Raw genomic sequence first — 16,281 nt, 5'->3', positions numbered from 1 at the left:
GCCCCTGCGGGGTGCCCGTGTACATCGGCCAGCGCTGTCTTCCCCTGGCCTGACCTTCTCAGCGGTGTCATGATAGCATTATTACAGATGAAAGAGTTACGAGCTACTCATAACTGTCAAACAGAAACAAAGGAAGGACGAGAGACAGAAAAGAAACCTCCCATACTTGCAAAACCTTTAACAACAACAACAAAATACTCAGTGGAGAAAAATGGCAACCACCCTTGAGAGTTTATACTAAAACAAAGAAAGCAGTGGGGAAAATGGCACTTCAAAATACTGGAAGCGAGGGGAACCTCTTCAAGTGATGCTGTAGCCAATTCCTGGGCATTTACTCCATTGCAGTTATGGGGTGTAACTTTCTTACTTACGGCCCGTACCCAAGAATCAAGGGGAAGTCCCCAAATTGTTGATTTTTAAATATATTTCAGGGGAACTCCCTGGTGTTCCAGTGCTTAGGACTCAACACTTGCACCGCCAGACCCCAGATTTGAGCCCTGATTGGGGAACTAAGGTCCAGCAAGCTATGCAGTGCAGCCAAGAAAAAAGAAAATTCAAATGATAACATAAAAGAGTAAAAGACTTTATTTAAAAAATAAGAGTTCTGCTTTTAGAAAATTTCAATCATAGAATATTTTTGTAAGTAATTGAGGTTATATTTTTAATGTTAATAGACCACAGCAAGTGCTTCGAATTATCTTTCCCTTTTATAAGTAAAATTCAACCTGTTTTCCTTTGTTCTATATTAATTTTTTGAAATCTCATTAAGCATCAGAATTCAATCCTCTGATTTCATAAAATCGAGATGGTAGGGAGAGGGAATAAATTGATGAGTCACACAATGTATGTACATGCAGTCAAATGCAACAACAATGACACAAAATGACTTTAAAAATAAAACAGGGCAAGATGCTGGCACTTAGGTTATTTATTACATTTTGATTTACTGCTTTAATTTTACACTGATGTTCCCAGGGAGTTCTTTCTTGGGTCAACTGAGCTTCTTAAAAGTGAAGTGTCAGCTTTTATTACAAAAGGTTTATCCCACCAATTCCTCATATGTAAAAGAATGACAGAGTTATAAGTGAAGAAACAGGAATGTGGCTGAGATCAGATTTTAGCATCAGATGTGAACAGTTTGACACAATTCAAATATGCCTCCAGACTCTACCCATCACATATCACAGCAGACATCACAAAATGTGATATATAGGTAGTATGTGTTATATGGGTCTGTGTAGCCTAAATGACAAAATGACCAATAAATGCACACAATGCTCTGGTGACACTAACTTAAAAAATTAATTAGACTGTCTTAATCACAAATACTACTTGGTGATTGGATCTGAGGTCTCAGAAAGTTCTGCCATTCCAATCTCATCTACAGTGGGTCACGTTTCATATTTTGAGAATTTTGATCCTACTCGAATGCCCTAAGATCAGAACTAGAATTTTAAAGAGATAGTTTCTCGTTCCTGAATTAAAGCCATCATGACTTTTAACTGTCATAACTCTTAACTCATCATAACTTTTAACTGTCATGCCAGTCAAGTGCATGACAACCTACAATGGTAAAGGTCTCATAAACACACACTAAGCCTCCTGTTCCAATTCTCTAACCCCCAGTCCCATGGACTGGTATGTTCCGCCACATCCTGAATAAACACATACCTGCCTGGCAAACTGGAAATCATTTGAGATGAAGATGCAGAGTGAGGAGACTGTCACAGCAGGAAGACAGTCAAAAGATCTAACTGCTGGAATTGAGTTCAGCATCTGTGCTTTCAGCACAGGGACAGCCTGAATTAAGTATCAAATGCCTCCTGACACCAGGCCTTCAACAGATCAATGGAGAGAGGCAGGCAGAAGAGTGACTTTTGTCATCATGAGGTTCACCAAGCCTTCAAACTGTTTTAATTTAAAATATCAGTGTAAAAAAGGGGGAAAATATAGCAAGAAACAGCTGTGATTCTTCCAATAAAAGGGTATTCTCTGATAGATGACAAGCTAGAACACAAATTAAAATACAGCCACATAACACAAAGAGGAGGGTCTGCCGTGAAAGTGATCTGGGTCTGAGTCTTCAGCTTCATCATTCACGAGGTAAGTGACTTTGGGGAAGTTATTCAGTCTCCTCATCTGTGTTAATGAGGGCAGAAATATCTGCTGCTGTGCGAGGGTTAAACGAGGTTATCGGCATTGAGCATTAAGCACGGTGTGCGGGATACAGTAAGCGCTGAAATGCACTTGTCTCTGTATGTCCCACTCATTCATGCTTTCCACATTTACTGAGCATCACTATGGGCCAGGTCACATTCCAGGTGCTGGTTTTTATTAAGGCTGGCAGTTGAAAGCCTTATGAAATAGAAGAATGACAAAAATCTTGGTAATCAGAAGCTACCTCAGAAATCATCTAACTGAAGCATCTTACTTACGGGTAGGGAGCAGGGGTGGCTCCTTGTAGGTCAGATCAGAAACTTGTAAGGAAGGGGCTTTTCAAGCTCTGTATGGCCCCCTGCCCTGTACCCCACCCCACCCCCAGCCCCCTTCACTGAGAATCATGCCAAGACAAAAATCGCCACGGGGATGCACAGTAGGACAGCAGAAAAGAGGATTTTGTTTGTTTTTTTTTTAAGGTGCAACCCAGCCCCTTCCTTTTACCAGTGAGGATGCCAGAATTCTAAAAGACTTATTCTAATTCCTGGCCCATCACCTTCTTCCTGAGAGCTGCCTTTTGCCTGGTCTTTGGAAAACCTGACTAGTTGGTAAAGCAAACCTTGTTGTCTGAATGTGATTCAGAGAATTAGATAAGACAAAGAATTTGTCACTCCTTCTCAAACTTTTAAACACACAGTCAAAATTTCATACCAAAAGTGTCTAAAATAACAACTGTTAAGACCAGGCAATTGGTTTTAAAAAAGGTAAAACAATCTCCAATACTGGTGGTGCTTTGCACAGAAACTTGTATTAACCAGCATCGCCATCCTTAATAAGACAGTTATCAGTGAGGACCCCCAAAACCAAATATTCTCAGTACAAACATAGCTGTCATTTTATAATGACCACCAGGAAATTAATGGGGAGCCCTACTTTGCAAAAGGGCCTATTCCAAGCATTCATTATATGAAAATAAACCAAGAGTTGAACAGAGAAATTTTTCTTTTCACGTGACCTCATTTCAAAAGCAGTGTCATAAGTCTATATACGTTGATATTCAGACAAGAATACATCATGCTAACCCTTTATCAACTCCTCATGGTAAGAAATGACATGTTGATTCAAAGTTAAGATTTCAGCACCAGGAAAGTGATGAAAATGGAATATAACTGCTTTTTCGGTCTATGACTGCTGAACGGAACATGAATAACAACAGTAAAGGCAAGCAACAGAGAGAACTTGGCAAAAAGGCAGACTTACCACCAGTCTCGAGGCCAGGTCCACGTGCCCGAGTTTGTCAAGCAGGTTATAGATGAGTTCTGTCTGGAACAGGGCTTCAGAGATGGGTGCAGTGTAGGTCTCATTTCTAAGATAATCAATCAGATCGAAAGCTCTCTGAAGAGATACCTTGCCTAGGCTAATGGGTAAAAGAACAAAAAAGTAAATATGCCAGAGAAGTAAATATGCCAAAAAAGTACACATGCTGAGAGAGAAACTATGGCTAGATGGGGGAGCGGGGATCCTGAAGACCTAAAATTTAAGCTTTGAGTGGTAGGTATTCTGTGGCTCCATAGTCTTCAGTGAAGTGAAATGAAAGTCGCTCAGTCGTGTCTGACTCTTTGCAACCCCATGGACTGTAGTCTGCCAGGCTCCTCTGTCCATGGAATTATCCAGGCAAGGATATTGGAGTGGATAGCCATTTCCTTCTCCAGGGGATCTTTCCAACCCAGGGATCAAACCCAGGTCTCCCACACTGCAGGTAGATTCTTTAACCATCTGAGCCACCAGAGAGGCCCGATATTCTGTAAAGTTAGACTAAATATCTTTAAGTTCATGTGTGCGACTCAAGGTTAAAGACACCTTTCAGGAGAAAGACGAACAACAGCTCAGTTCTTTGTTCTGTAAGTTACCTGTAAATTGCCTACTGAGTCAGGAAAAGTACCATAACATTTTAGATGAGAAATGATGAAGCACGCCAATTTTAGTTATCATTAGTTACTTATATTGATCAGGTGGCAGAAAGAGGATTTGAATCAGAAAGCAATTAAAAAAAAAAAAAAATGAAACAAAATTAGACCCAAGCCAAGCATACTCTACCCTGCAAGTTCAAAGATGTTGTTGATGAGGTTGGCTCGATCTTTGTCACTCAGCACATAAGGATTTATTTTCAGCTGTTTGATCAGCGCTTCCCAGTTGTCATCTGCGTAATGGACAATGTAATAGCCAGTCATGTTTGTATTGACCTTGATCCACTGCACTTCTTCTGTGAGATTGATGACCCCTAATACAGACCAAAAAATGAGAGAGAGGATAGAAGAAAAGTATTAAGTGAATACTGTGTTTTGAAGTGAATATGGTATTATTTTTATAGTTAAAAATATTATGTTATTATTTCATAATAATATTATAATAATATAATAAAATATTATATTATAATGTATAATATAATATATAATATATATTATGTATAATTGATATATAATCATATAATTATTTATATATAATTATCATATATAATACATAATTATATAATATAGTATAATTTATATCATATATAATTATAATTATACTATATTATATAATATATATTGTATATAATTAATATAATACTGTTATATATTATTTTATATTTAAAAATATTTACATTATTTCTACTGAGAAACTGAATGTCTGCCTCCCAGGGCAGTCATGTTCATGTTAACAAAGATCACCACCCATCCACTTAGCAAGTCTTTACTTAATGGTAAACAAGGTACATGTGCCTGCTCTCCTGGATGTTACAATCCAATGTAACCAGGTGAGTAGGGTGTCATACAAATGCTGTTGATGGAAAAAGAAAATGTGGCATTCTGTAGAAGAACAGGGTAGAAATGCCTCACCCCCCAGGGAAGGTTAGGAGACATTTCTTGGGAGAAATGACATCACTGTTGAGACTTTAGGATACATAGGTATTATGAGCCAGGTTAAAGAGGGACTCTTAAGTGTTCAAGGTCCAGAGAGAAAGTGTGCATGGTATCCATGCACTGAACTGGCTCCCAAGTTCAGGCTGGGAGTGTGTGCAGGGTGTGGCACAGGGGAAGAATAAGGAAATTATTTAGTATATAAAATGTGTTCCTTCTCAGCCTTTTGTCTTTGCTTATGTTAACAAAGAAAGGACACTCGAAGCCATTTTAAAAAGTCACATAATTCAAAGATAGCAAGATAAACATTAGGGAAGGACGGATGTCTCATTAGGCACAAATAAGAAATAATTGAGTTAAAATAATAGAAAGCTGATAGTGTACTTTGTGGACCCCTACCGTTACATCTTAATGCTGACAGAACTGTTAGAAATTTATATGGAATGACTTCAATTAATGCACGATTAATAAGAAGCTAAAAAATGCAACCTTAAAAATATTACTACAAAAGTTGACTGCAACCTTTAAAATTACTAACCAGGAATGTCCTTTAAAGTTGGCAATGAAGACGTGAATTTAAAACAATAGTTAAGAGTGTGCTTCTAAGCATCTTAAGGTTTAATATTTATTAGTTTATAAACACCACGAGCGTTACTTTATTTACTGCTAATCTCTCAGTACCTAGAACAATGTTCCTAGCAGGTACTCAAGAGTTACTTGGTGTATTGAATGAATGAAAAAAACGATTATGTCACGTTTTTTGAATCAGAAAACGTATCCAAAAAACGATTAAGTGGTTTCAAACAAATCTAAATAAGGTTTGCAGCTGTTTATGATTTAAGTTTTCTTCCCCACTTTAAAGTGGGGAACACAGTTTAGGAGTAGAGATAAGAAAAATCATCTAAACTCAAACAATATAAGCATCATGGGTATATTTCCTACCAAGATTTTTCCTATACACATTTTAACTGGATTAATATTTAATATACTGGATCTATGTACATTATTTGATACATTATATTATGCTGCTTTTTCACATATCACATTCCATTTCCTACCATTTTCCCACTGCCTTCATATGCAGGATTCAAAATTTTAAGGATATTTTATTTTGTGACATACCCCAGTTTAACCAATCTTCTATTTGGAAATATTTAGGCTGTTTTAAAATTTTTACTATCACAATAATTATATATGAGGGTTTTTACATATAAAATGCTTTGGAAACACATTTAAACCTTTTAGTACCTGAAATCTAGGACTGATCAACTTCAAAAGCATGAATTATTTAAATTTACCAGATTTTCTTAATACCTTAGTTACTCTAATTCTGAGACTGTCAGAGATTTTTAAGATGTAAAGACTTATGTTCTGATCATGTCTTAACATATCAGTTAATCAGTCTTTTTCATTAAAAAAAATTCATACTAATTTGTTTTATTGCTGATATAGCAACAGGTGGAATAGATTAATCACATTAATCGGGTTTATTCCTTTTCTAAAGCAGAATACAGTTGCAAGAAATATTTGCGTTGGTAAGAGTAGCTGCTCCAAATGGATATATTTTTAACAAACCTATGACTAATGAAATTAACTTTATCAGTAGCTAGTGCAAAAATATCAACAGTCTCTAGGTCACCAAACAATTTCCTACAGGGCTTTTATCAAGAAAGGACCTTGGGAAAAAGAACCGAAGAGCTTCAAATCTCCCTTTCCCAAAACAGGAGGCAAGGAATGATAAGCATGGCAATTTTCCCACTGGATGGAAATAGGAAAATATTGAAATACAGAGTCTCTTGGATGATAAGCAACTCGCTGTCTTGTAAACCTAGCCAAGTCCAGATGGCAGAGAGGAGGAACACAGCTGGGAGTGTACTTGAAATTATTACTGTCATTTTGATGACAGAATATGAAACAGTGCAGCCAACAGCATAGAGAGGAGAGTCATCATGTAAAGAATCAACATATTAGTCTCTTTCAGGTCTTCTGAATGATCCACAATAGAGGACCTTAAAACCACAGGTATCAAAAAAAAAAAAAAAAAATAACAGCTTTGCCCACAAGGGAGGTAACTACATCCTGCAGCTCAAATGTGGATGAAGCTACTTTCATATGTTTTTAATTTATTATAATCATTAACAGATTAACAGTTCAATTTTCACAGTCCATTGAGTAGTAAAAAAAAAAAGAGTAACTCTGATGTTAAATGGCAGAAGCCCAGATTAAGTAATTTAATAGTGATTTAAAAAAAAAAAACACTTGTCAATGAGTTATGAAAATCAACTACTGTTTTATAAAGAAACATTAAAGCACAGAAACAAAAAATATGTTTTTACTACAAAGCTGCAAAATTTCCTGTATGGCTTGCTCCAGAGGGCTAGCATGATGCACACGGTTGAACTACATCCCCTCCTGTTCAAAAGCATTCCACTTTCTCCAATACCCCTCTCTTCCCCTTTAGTTTATTAGGGGAAAAAGGCAAGCGCGGAGAATAACACATGATAAATATCCTATCCTAACTATATGCCCTTCCTCCTTTTTTTCAACTGCCTTTCATTTCAGTGCCATGTCCTTTAGTTTCAGAAAAGTGTTTATGGCACAGTGATATCCTTTTAGAAACATGAATGCTCTAAGTTAGATTTAATATAAAAATTTCCTCTAGTGAAAGAGATTAGGTTTGAATATAAAAATGGAAGAAAGGGGGAGGTAAGGGTGGGGGAGGGGAAGGAAGAGAAGGAACAAGGGGACACTTTGGTGTAATTTCCTCAATAGGTGGTTTAGAAAAACAGTCCCGTTTCAGCCCTTCTTATGCACAAAAACTATTAACCATTCAAAATCAGTGTACATGGGAGGAAAGTGACCAAAATATTGACCACATATAACTTCTACATTTTACTGAACTAAGGGACTAACCCAGAAACCCTGGCATTAGAACTCATGGAAACAGACTACGGATTTAACAAACCACCAAGTTAACACATTGTACTAATGTCATAACGGCATAAAATAAGCCTCTGTAGTCATCATCTGTGCTACATTTCTTTTGAGAAAAGACTAAAATTCAGTGAAACCAAACTTGGTTCTTCACAGGAGCATCAGGAAACCAAGAAAACTCAAGTGTTCTCAGGGTCAAACGCCATTTGTGAGGACAGACATTTGCAGTGTGGACTTTCAAAACCTGAACTCCAGGAATTAAAACTGCAGCAGCAGTAAGGTAAATAACACGGCTGAGAAGAGGAAGTAGCAGACACTGCTTTCGTCATTATATTGCCTCAGTTCCACCTCGAGATTAAACCAGCCACATTATAGTGCATTTCATAAATTCTCCTTTACTAAGAATATTTTCAAATGAAGAGAGACAGAAGTTGCCATTTCACCCAGCTTTGAATGCTCTGTTCCTAGAGCTTTTCACAGTGACATTTGAAATTGAGTCACTTCATTATAAACTAAAATGTATTTATTCAATAAGTTTTTATGTGCCTACAGGGGGCCAGGACTGCTAAGTGACTTGTGGGGATACATCTCCTGTGGGGACAGATATAAGTAAGTGGCTCAGTTGTCAAGAATCCGCCCACCAATGCAGGAGACAAGAAAGAGTTCCATCCCTGAGTCAGGAAGATCCTCTAAAGTAGGACATTGCAACCCACTCCAGTATTCTTGCCTCTTTTGGGACAAAAGAGCCCGGCGGGCTATAGTCCCAGGGGTCAAGAAAGAGTCAGACATGACTTAGGGACTAAACAACCACAGTATATTAAAAGTAGAAAAGTAGAAAATATCATTAAAACACATAAGGGAGGCATCTAACCTGTCTTGGGATGAGGGAGGGCTCCTTAGCACAATCAGTGGATGAGCTGAGATCTGAAGAGTGAATAGGAATAAAACCAGGGAGGCAAGAGGAAGCACAGCATGCTTGAGCTGCTGAAACAATTTTTGTGCAGTGGAAGAAGAGAGTGCTTAAAAAGAAAAGGTTACAGCAGGAAAATATGGGCATGACTTTGGGGTGTGAATCTCAGAAAGAGTTTAAAAAGTTGACATATGAACTGAGCCAAAAAAGTAAAAGGCTAAAATAAAAGCAGATTTCTTATTGTCCAGTTATTTCTGATACCACCAAAAACTTATATACTATTGAGAGGTTTGCAAAATTTCCGTATTGGTCTCTTTCAAAAATACAAGATGGGATTATTTGTTCTCTCTTAGGTCAGAGACTCCTTGCAAGACCCACTGAAAGAATGAGGTTTTGTTTTTATCAAAGAAGGCAGGAATTTCTTGCACCTCTAGCTATGCTGTGTTAATCAAAGATATGACATCATCAATTGTACCTAATGTTTTAAATAAATGATTACTGTAACACTCCAGTTAGACTGAAATGTAACTGGTATGCTCATATAGTTCAATTGGCCTTATGAGTTATTACCACGCAAAAGAAGAGCAACTTGGAAATACATATTAAACCACAAAAGATAATACAGTTGTCATTTTTGAGAAGCATTCTTATGAAAAAGTTCATATAATGGGAAAGCATTTAAAAACTCAGATTTTATTGAGGCATTTTTTAAATAGATACAAATGGTAAATCAAGTGTCCAACAGTAATTAAAGATTATGTCAATTAGTGAAAGTTAAAAAAAAGTTAAGATATTAAAACAAATCATATGTACACAGCATTGACCAAGTACAAAAATATTTTTAAAAAATTACTAGAAAGAAATAGTCATCAGAGTAGTTACAAGAGAGTAATAAAATTTGTTTTCCATCTTCTGGATTTTACGTAATGTGGATATGTTATGCTTAAAAATTATTTTTTTCATTAGTAACATTAATAATGATAACCAACACTTCTATAGGACATAACATGTGCCAGGCATTATTCTCGGTGCTTCATATAAATGAACTAAATCCTAACATGAACTAAATGAACTACATCATAACACTATAACTTTAGTACTATTACTCTCTCCATTCTATAGCTCAGGGAAAAAGACTTAGAGAGGTCAATAACTCACCTAAAATCATATGACTGAACCAAGCAATCTGGCTCCAAAGTCATATCATCACTAAGCTATACTTCCCTCTCAACGATAGAGGGCTGAACACCAGATCCAAATTCAAACAAGAAATTTTCCCTTTCCGTGAATCTCAAGTATCGCTAATGGCTCCTGCAGAATGCAAGAGCCTCATGTTTTCAGGATGTAAATTAAGGCGCTACATGGTGTGGCACTCAATGGTATTTAACAGATGGTCAGAAACTACATTTCAATTTCTTTTTATAGACCCCTTGTGAGTCTGCATATACAATCTGTACATTTGATTATCACCCTCCACAATCATACTTTCCTGTCCTATTTTCTCATTATCAAAAAATGTATACTATGTCTACAGGACATTTTGTAGTAACTATTTACTACAACTCTGCATCATGAATCAACCTCTGTCATGCCTAAGAATCATCTAGGGTGCTTATAAAAAGTAGCGGCCCCAGCCCAAACCATAGAAAGTGGACACCAGAGTATCCTTTGGAAACTCATCTTCTACTTACTTTGTAACATAAAATGTTTATCTCGGATACAAAAACACAGCATTTGCTATTTTCTACAGCAACTGCTAGCACATTCAGTGCAGTTTTTCATACCTTATTTCACATGATTAAGAAAGACCAGTTTTATGTATGATGTTGCATACAGAATCAATCTCACTTTAGTCACACTTTCTGTAGGTGTCTCATAGAATCAGCTCACAGAGCTATGCACACTGGAAAAGTGTCATCTCCTTTCTGCTGCCTGGTTATATTTTTAGAAAATATGCTCTTTCTAATTTTTTATCAGAAAAGTGTTAGAAGAGTCAAACCTGATTTCTTGTCCAGTAATGATACTGATCGATGCTTGGAGTAATTTCTTCCATCAGTGACGTAGGATAGTGGGATATGCCACAGAGAGCTGTAATAAAAAGAAAACACAGGAAGATTATTAACTCTTTCCAATACTTCAGTCAGTTACACATACTTTGTTGAGTGGTTTCTTTTTTGGCAGGAAGGTGATATTTTTCAACTTATTCCCAGAAAGGTATAATCTTGTTAGGTTTTCTAAGAACTTATGATTACAAAACATTTAAAAACACTCTAACCTGAGGGTGCAAAAGAGATTAGTTGTGGCTGTTCAGTCACTAGGTTGTGTCTGATGCTGTGACCCCATGGACTGCAGCACACCAGGCTTCCCTGTCCTTCACTGTCTCCTGGAGTTTGTTCCTGTCCATTGAGTTAGTGATGCTATCTAACCATCTCATCCTCTGTTGCCCCCTTCTCCTTTTGCTTTCAATCTTTCCCAGCATCAGGGTCTTTTCTAATGAGTTGGCTCTTCACATCAGGTGGCCAAAGTATTGGAGCTTCGGCTTCAGTACTAGTCCTTCCAATGAATACTCAGGACTGATTTCCTTTAGGATGGACTGATTGGATCTCCTTGCAGTCCAAGGGACTCTCAAGAGTCTTTTCCAACACCACAGTTCAAAAGCATCGATTTTTTTGGTCCTCAGCCTTCTTTATGGTCCAACTCTCACATCTGTACATGACTACTGGAAAAACCAAAGCTTTGACTATATGGACCTTGGTCAGCTAAGTAAATGTCTTTGCTTTTTGATGTGCTATCCAGCATTGTCATAGCTTTCCCTCCAAGGAGCAAGTGTTTTTTTTGTTTGTTTTTTTTAATTTCATGGCTGCAGTCACCATCCACAGTGATTTTGGAGCCCAAGAAAATAAAATCTGTCACTGCTTCCACGTTTGCCCCATCTATTTGCCATGAAGTGATGGGAGCAGATGCCATGATCTTAATTTTTTGAATGTTGAGTTTTAAGCCAGCTTTTTCACTTTCCTCTTTCACCCCCATCAAGAGGCTCTTTAGTTCCTCTCCATTTTCTGCCATTAGAATGGTGTCATCTGCATATATAAAGTTGTTGATATTTTCCCCACTAATCTTGATTCCAGCTTGGGATTCATTTAGCCTGGCATTTCAGGCAACATATTCTGCATATAAGTTAAATAAACAAGGTGACAACATACAGCCTTGTTGTACTCCTTTCCCAATTTTGAACCAGTCAGTTTTTCCATGTAAGGTTCTAACTGTTGCTTCTTGACCTGCATACAGGTTTCTCAGGAGATAGGAAAGGTGGTCTGGTATTCCCATCTCTTAAGAATTTTCACAGTTTGTTGTGATCCACACAGTCAAAGGCTTTCACTTAGTCAATGAAGCAGAAGTAGATGTTTTTCTGGAATTCCCTTTTCTTCCCTATGAGCCAATGAATATTGGCAATTTGATCTCTGGTTCTTCTGTGTTTTCTAAATGCAGCTAGTACATCTGGAAGTTCTCGGTTCATGTACTGCTGAAGCCCGGCTTGAAGGATTTTGAGCATCACCTTACTAGCATGTGAAATGAATGCAGCTGTACAGTAGTTTGCACATTCTTTGGCACTGCCCTTTTTTGGGATTAAAGAGATAGCAGGAGAGACAGTGGGTTCTCACCTTGCATCTGAAGGCTGAATTTCAGGCTTAAAATTTAAAGAGAATCTTTCCTGTTGTACAAGAATTTGCTTTCCTTTTCTCTGAACAGTCACTAAAGGAAATCCTTTCTGCAGGGTCCACGTTTTCATCATTTTCTTTACATCTAGTGTTTTGTTTGTGAGCTACAGAAAGAAGAATAGATTATTTTTCTCAGAGAAAGAGTCTAAAAAGTTTATAGTATCTTTCCCGCTTTCTCTACCACGATGCACCAATGCTGAGTTGAATTTACATTTCTACTCTAGGTAAATGAGCAATTGCTAAAAAGAAAGTAACCTGGACTAGAAATAAGTGATAACTAAAGAGAGTGAGAGGCAGCACATGCTGGAAAGGCAGCACAGATGCTATAAACCAACTACAGGTACATTAAAATCCCTAAGAAGGTATAAGCACTCCTTTAGGTCACAATTCTGTTTAGAAGGTTTGACTAAGGATACATAGGCGAGAAATCAGAAACACTACTAAATCCTGTTAGTCAGCTAGGTCCAGAGTTCTCTTTATTCCCCAGACCCTCTGCTTTTACAAAATGGTGTGAAAGTGAAAGTCACTTAGTTGTGTCCGACTCTTTGTGACACCATGGATTGTACAGTCCATGGAATTCTCCAGGCCAGAATACTGGAGTGGGTAGCCTTTCCCTTCTCCAGGAGAATCTTCCCAACCCAGGGATCGAACCCAGATCTCCCGCACTGCAGGCGGATTCTTTACCATCTAAGCCATCAGGGAAGCCCATTACAAATGGTAAAGCTCATCTTTTTAAGAGTTCATCCTGTGAGAGGGACTCCAAGTGGGAGCAGCAGTCGCTGCAGAGGAGTGAAATATAACAGGTCAGCTGCCTGGACTTTAGGCCTCTCCAGAAAACAGGGGTGAACATTTTTCCTAGACACATAGCCCTTTACCCACAAAATACATGAATTAATCTATAAAATCTAGAATCCAGTGTCAGAGGTTCACAGGCCCTCTAAAGCTTACTGTCCCTAAGACATCTGGTATTAATGATTAAGAAACAATTTTTGAAGCATCTCTTTGAAGCAGGTGAGTTAAATTTATGATTCAAATTATTTTTCTAGATTACATATGGATTCAGATTGCAAGCAACTCAAATCATCAAGTACTTAAAATGGTATGATCATTTGGTAATATCACGCCACTATGACAGGCCTTCTGGAGAAGGAAATGGCAACCCACTCCAGTACTCTTGCCTGGAAAATCCCATGGATGGAGGAGCCTGGCAGGCTACAGTCCATGGGGTCGCAAAGAGTCGGCCACAACTGAGCGACTTCCCTTTTGCTTTCACATGATAGGCCTTACTTCAGTCGATGTATAGCTATTTATTTAAAGCCAAAAAGGATGGAGTAAATCTTCCTAAATGCACTGTGATACTAACCTTACATGTTCAATGGGTCTGATCTATTTCTTTCTGGACAAGGGGTTGGGAAGAAAACAAACCTGCCCCAAAGCAAGGCACTTCTGGGTCTTTGAAACAGAACTGAAATGAAGCGGCCAGTGCATAATATGATGGTGGGGCTGAAACATGTGAGGATAATACCAGGGGCTAGGTCAGGATAGGAAAGCACCACGATGCAAAAGCTGAAGTCAGTGAAGAAGGCAGAAATATATTCTAACTGGCAGGAGATAATACATTGAGTACAGAGTAAATAATGTGGCTTTCAGTTGAAATGCTACTACATGACAAGAAGAAAAATGATGATTTAGAAGCAACTCTTAGGTGATAAGGATTGATCCTTCTTCTCAAACAGAACTGAGAGAGTAGGGAGGATACATCTTCTGGGAAAAGGGCTATCAGCTAGAAGGTGCCAAGTTTCAGATAAGGCAAGGAAGCAAAGAGAGCACACGGAAAAGCTTCAGAGCAGGGGTTCTTCACCCAGAATCCAGAAAACTTTGAAACTGTGTGTGACACTTTGCATCTCTGTGGATTTTGGGGGGAATATGTCCATAACTTTCATCAAATGTTCAGATATGTCTGTGATCTTCTAAAACATGAAAAACCATCGATCTAGATGAGGGTAACAAATTCAAAGGCTTGTAAAGGCTACGCAGTCAGTATGTGTGCGTGTGATGCAAGCTGGGGTCAGGCACCCTTACGAAGCATAACTTCAAACTAATGACACTGCTTGTTAGAATCTGTAGGCACAACCAATCCAAGCAGCAAAATGATCCAAGGGCAGAACTCAGCTATGGTCGCCAGACTGTGACATGTCATCCATAACACTTTAGTGGGGTATGGCCACCAAAGACAGGAGGGTTCACAGGGCAAAGTATCGAGCAAAAAAATCATGAATGGAAGGTAGAAAAATGGCAAAAACATCAGAAAAGAGAACTTTCCTACAAGGTAGGAATAGAGACTAAGGTACAGACTAAAGGTGCTTACACAAGGCCTCACCCAATTTTTTTTTGGTAATTAAGCCCAGTACTTCCATTTCATGACTTTTAATTCTGTGATCTTATTCATAAACATTTATATACTAAGTTCCATTCCTCTTTCTCTTAAAAACTGTCCTTGGTACCATAGCTTATTTACATACCTGACAAAAATATTAAATATAAGAACCCCTCTCTTCTTACTTCAAGAGCTAAATAAAATATCCAGGTCACTTACCTCATTAAAACTATCCCACAGGTCATCACTGTCAATGGACGTATAGCTATGATTATGCAGGTAAAGAATAATGGCGTGCTGAAATATATCTTCACTAAGGTAAGTTTTCAGCATCAACAATAGGGAAGCTCCCTATTCCAAAAAAGAAAAAGAGAAAAGTGAAAAAGGGAGGAAAATAATAGACTACAGTAGATTTATAGAAAGAAGAACTTAAAATTCAAAATACAATCATTCTAAGCAAATAACTTTCATAACCCAGTTATAATTTGCTGTTATTTAGCTTCCTGTAACCAGTTGTGGACTATAGTCAAATTGTCTTAAAAACTATTTTAAAGAATTTTAGAAAGAATTAATTCTTTAAAAATTATTTTAAAGAAGTTGAAAAAGAAAAATGCCTACGTGCACTAATTCTTCTGTGAGCCATTTTGTGTGGTCTATTAATTACTTAATGTTTCAGTGTTACAAAGTTAAGTGTTTATACATAGATTTTTAACTTTAAAAATTGCCGGATTTTCTGTGGCATCCCCACCCCTACCCGCCCATGCTTGAAGTCGACTTCAAGCTGACTTCACGGGCACACTGCTGGAGACAATAAAGAAGCTGAACTCTCAAAAGTCTCTTTGCTAGAGAGTATGTTAATTTCCAGTTTTAAGGTGTCATGTTTCTGAAGTAAACAAGATCTCTCTTTTTCTTGCAGTCACTTCAAATATGTTCGGAACTTATGAATGTGTATATAGGTAGTAAGCGCACACTAATAATTCAGAGTCAGACGTGGAACTATTAAGGCCACACTATATTATGATGCATGTCACCATCCCCAATTTTAAAACAGCAATCGCCTCCTCCACATTCAAAAGCAATTTATATCACACTTCCTGTATCTGCTATAGAGATGTATTTATTTCCTCTTCTAGACTGTAAGCTAATTTAGGGAAAAACTGAAGCTAGGAGCTCAACTCCTATAACTAAAATAATGCCTACTACATAGAAAGCACTCAAATGCAAAAAATTTCTGAATGAATGAATTTCTCATGAAAATATAGCAATGTTAAGTCATCAAGATTA

The 16,281-nt window shown here is 37.6% G+C and overlaps 1 protein-coding gene across 4 annotated transcripts in view; it reads right to left on the bottom strand.

Annotated features, from left to right (window-relative positions):
- LNPEP (leucyl and cystinyl aminopeptidase) overlaps nt 1–16,281 on the bottom strand; it is a 97,312-nt gene that overhangs the window by 10,467 nt on the left and 70,564 nt on the right. For all 4 annotated transcript variants that reach the window (XM_081498848.1, XM_081498850.1, XM_081498846.1 and 1 more), the window contains exons 9-13: nt 15,217–15,348; nt 12,564–12,724; nt 10,901–10,989; nt 4,255–4,438; nt 3,418–3,574 (exon numbers count right to left, since the gene is read on the bottom strand). In XM_081498848.1, coding sequence (XP_081354974.1) covers nt 3,418–3,574; nt 4,255–4,438; nt 10,901–10,989; nt 12,564–12,724; nt 15,217–15,348 — 723 coding nt within the window. The remainder of the gene's footprint in view (nt 1–3,417; nt 3,575–4,254; nt 4,439–10,900; nt 10,990–12,563; nt 12,725–15,216; nt 15,349–16,281) is intronic.

Source organism: Giraffa tippelskirchi, chromosome 6, assembly GCF_054371585.1.
Source record: "Giraffa tippelskirchi isolate mGirTip1 chromosome 6, T2T-mGirTip1v1.2.pri, whole genome shotgun sequence".
NCBI lineage: Eukaryota > Metazoa > Chordata > Mammalia > Artiodactyla > Giraffidae > Giraffa > Giraffa tippelskirchi.
The sequence above is the reverse complement of the archived record's forward strand: the minus strand, read 5'-3'. Positions and strand labels throughout refer to the sequence as shown.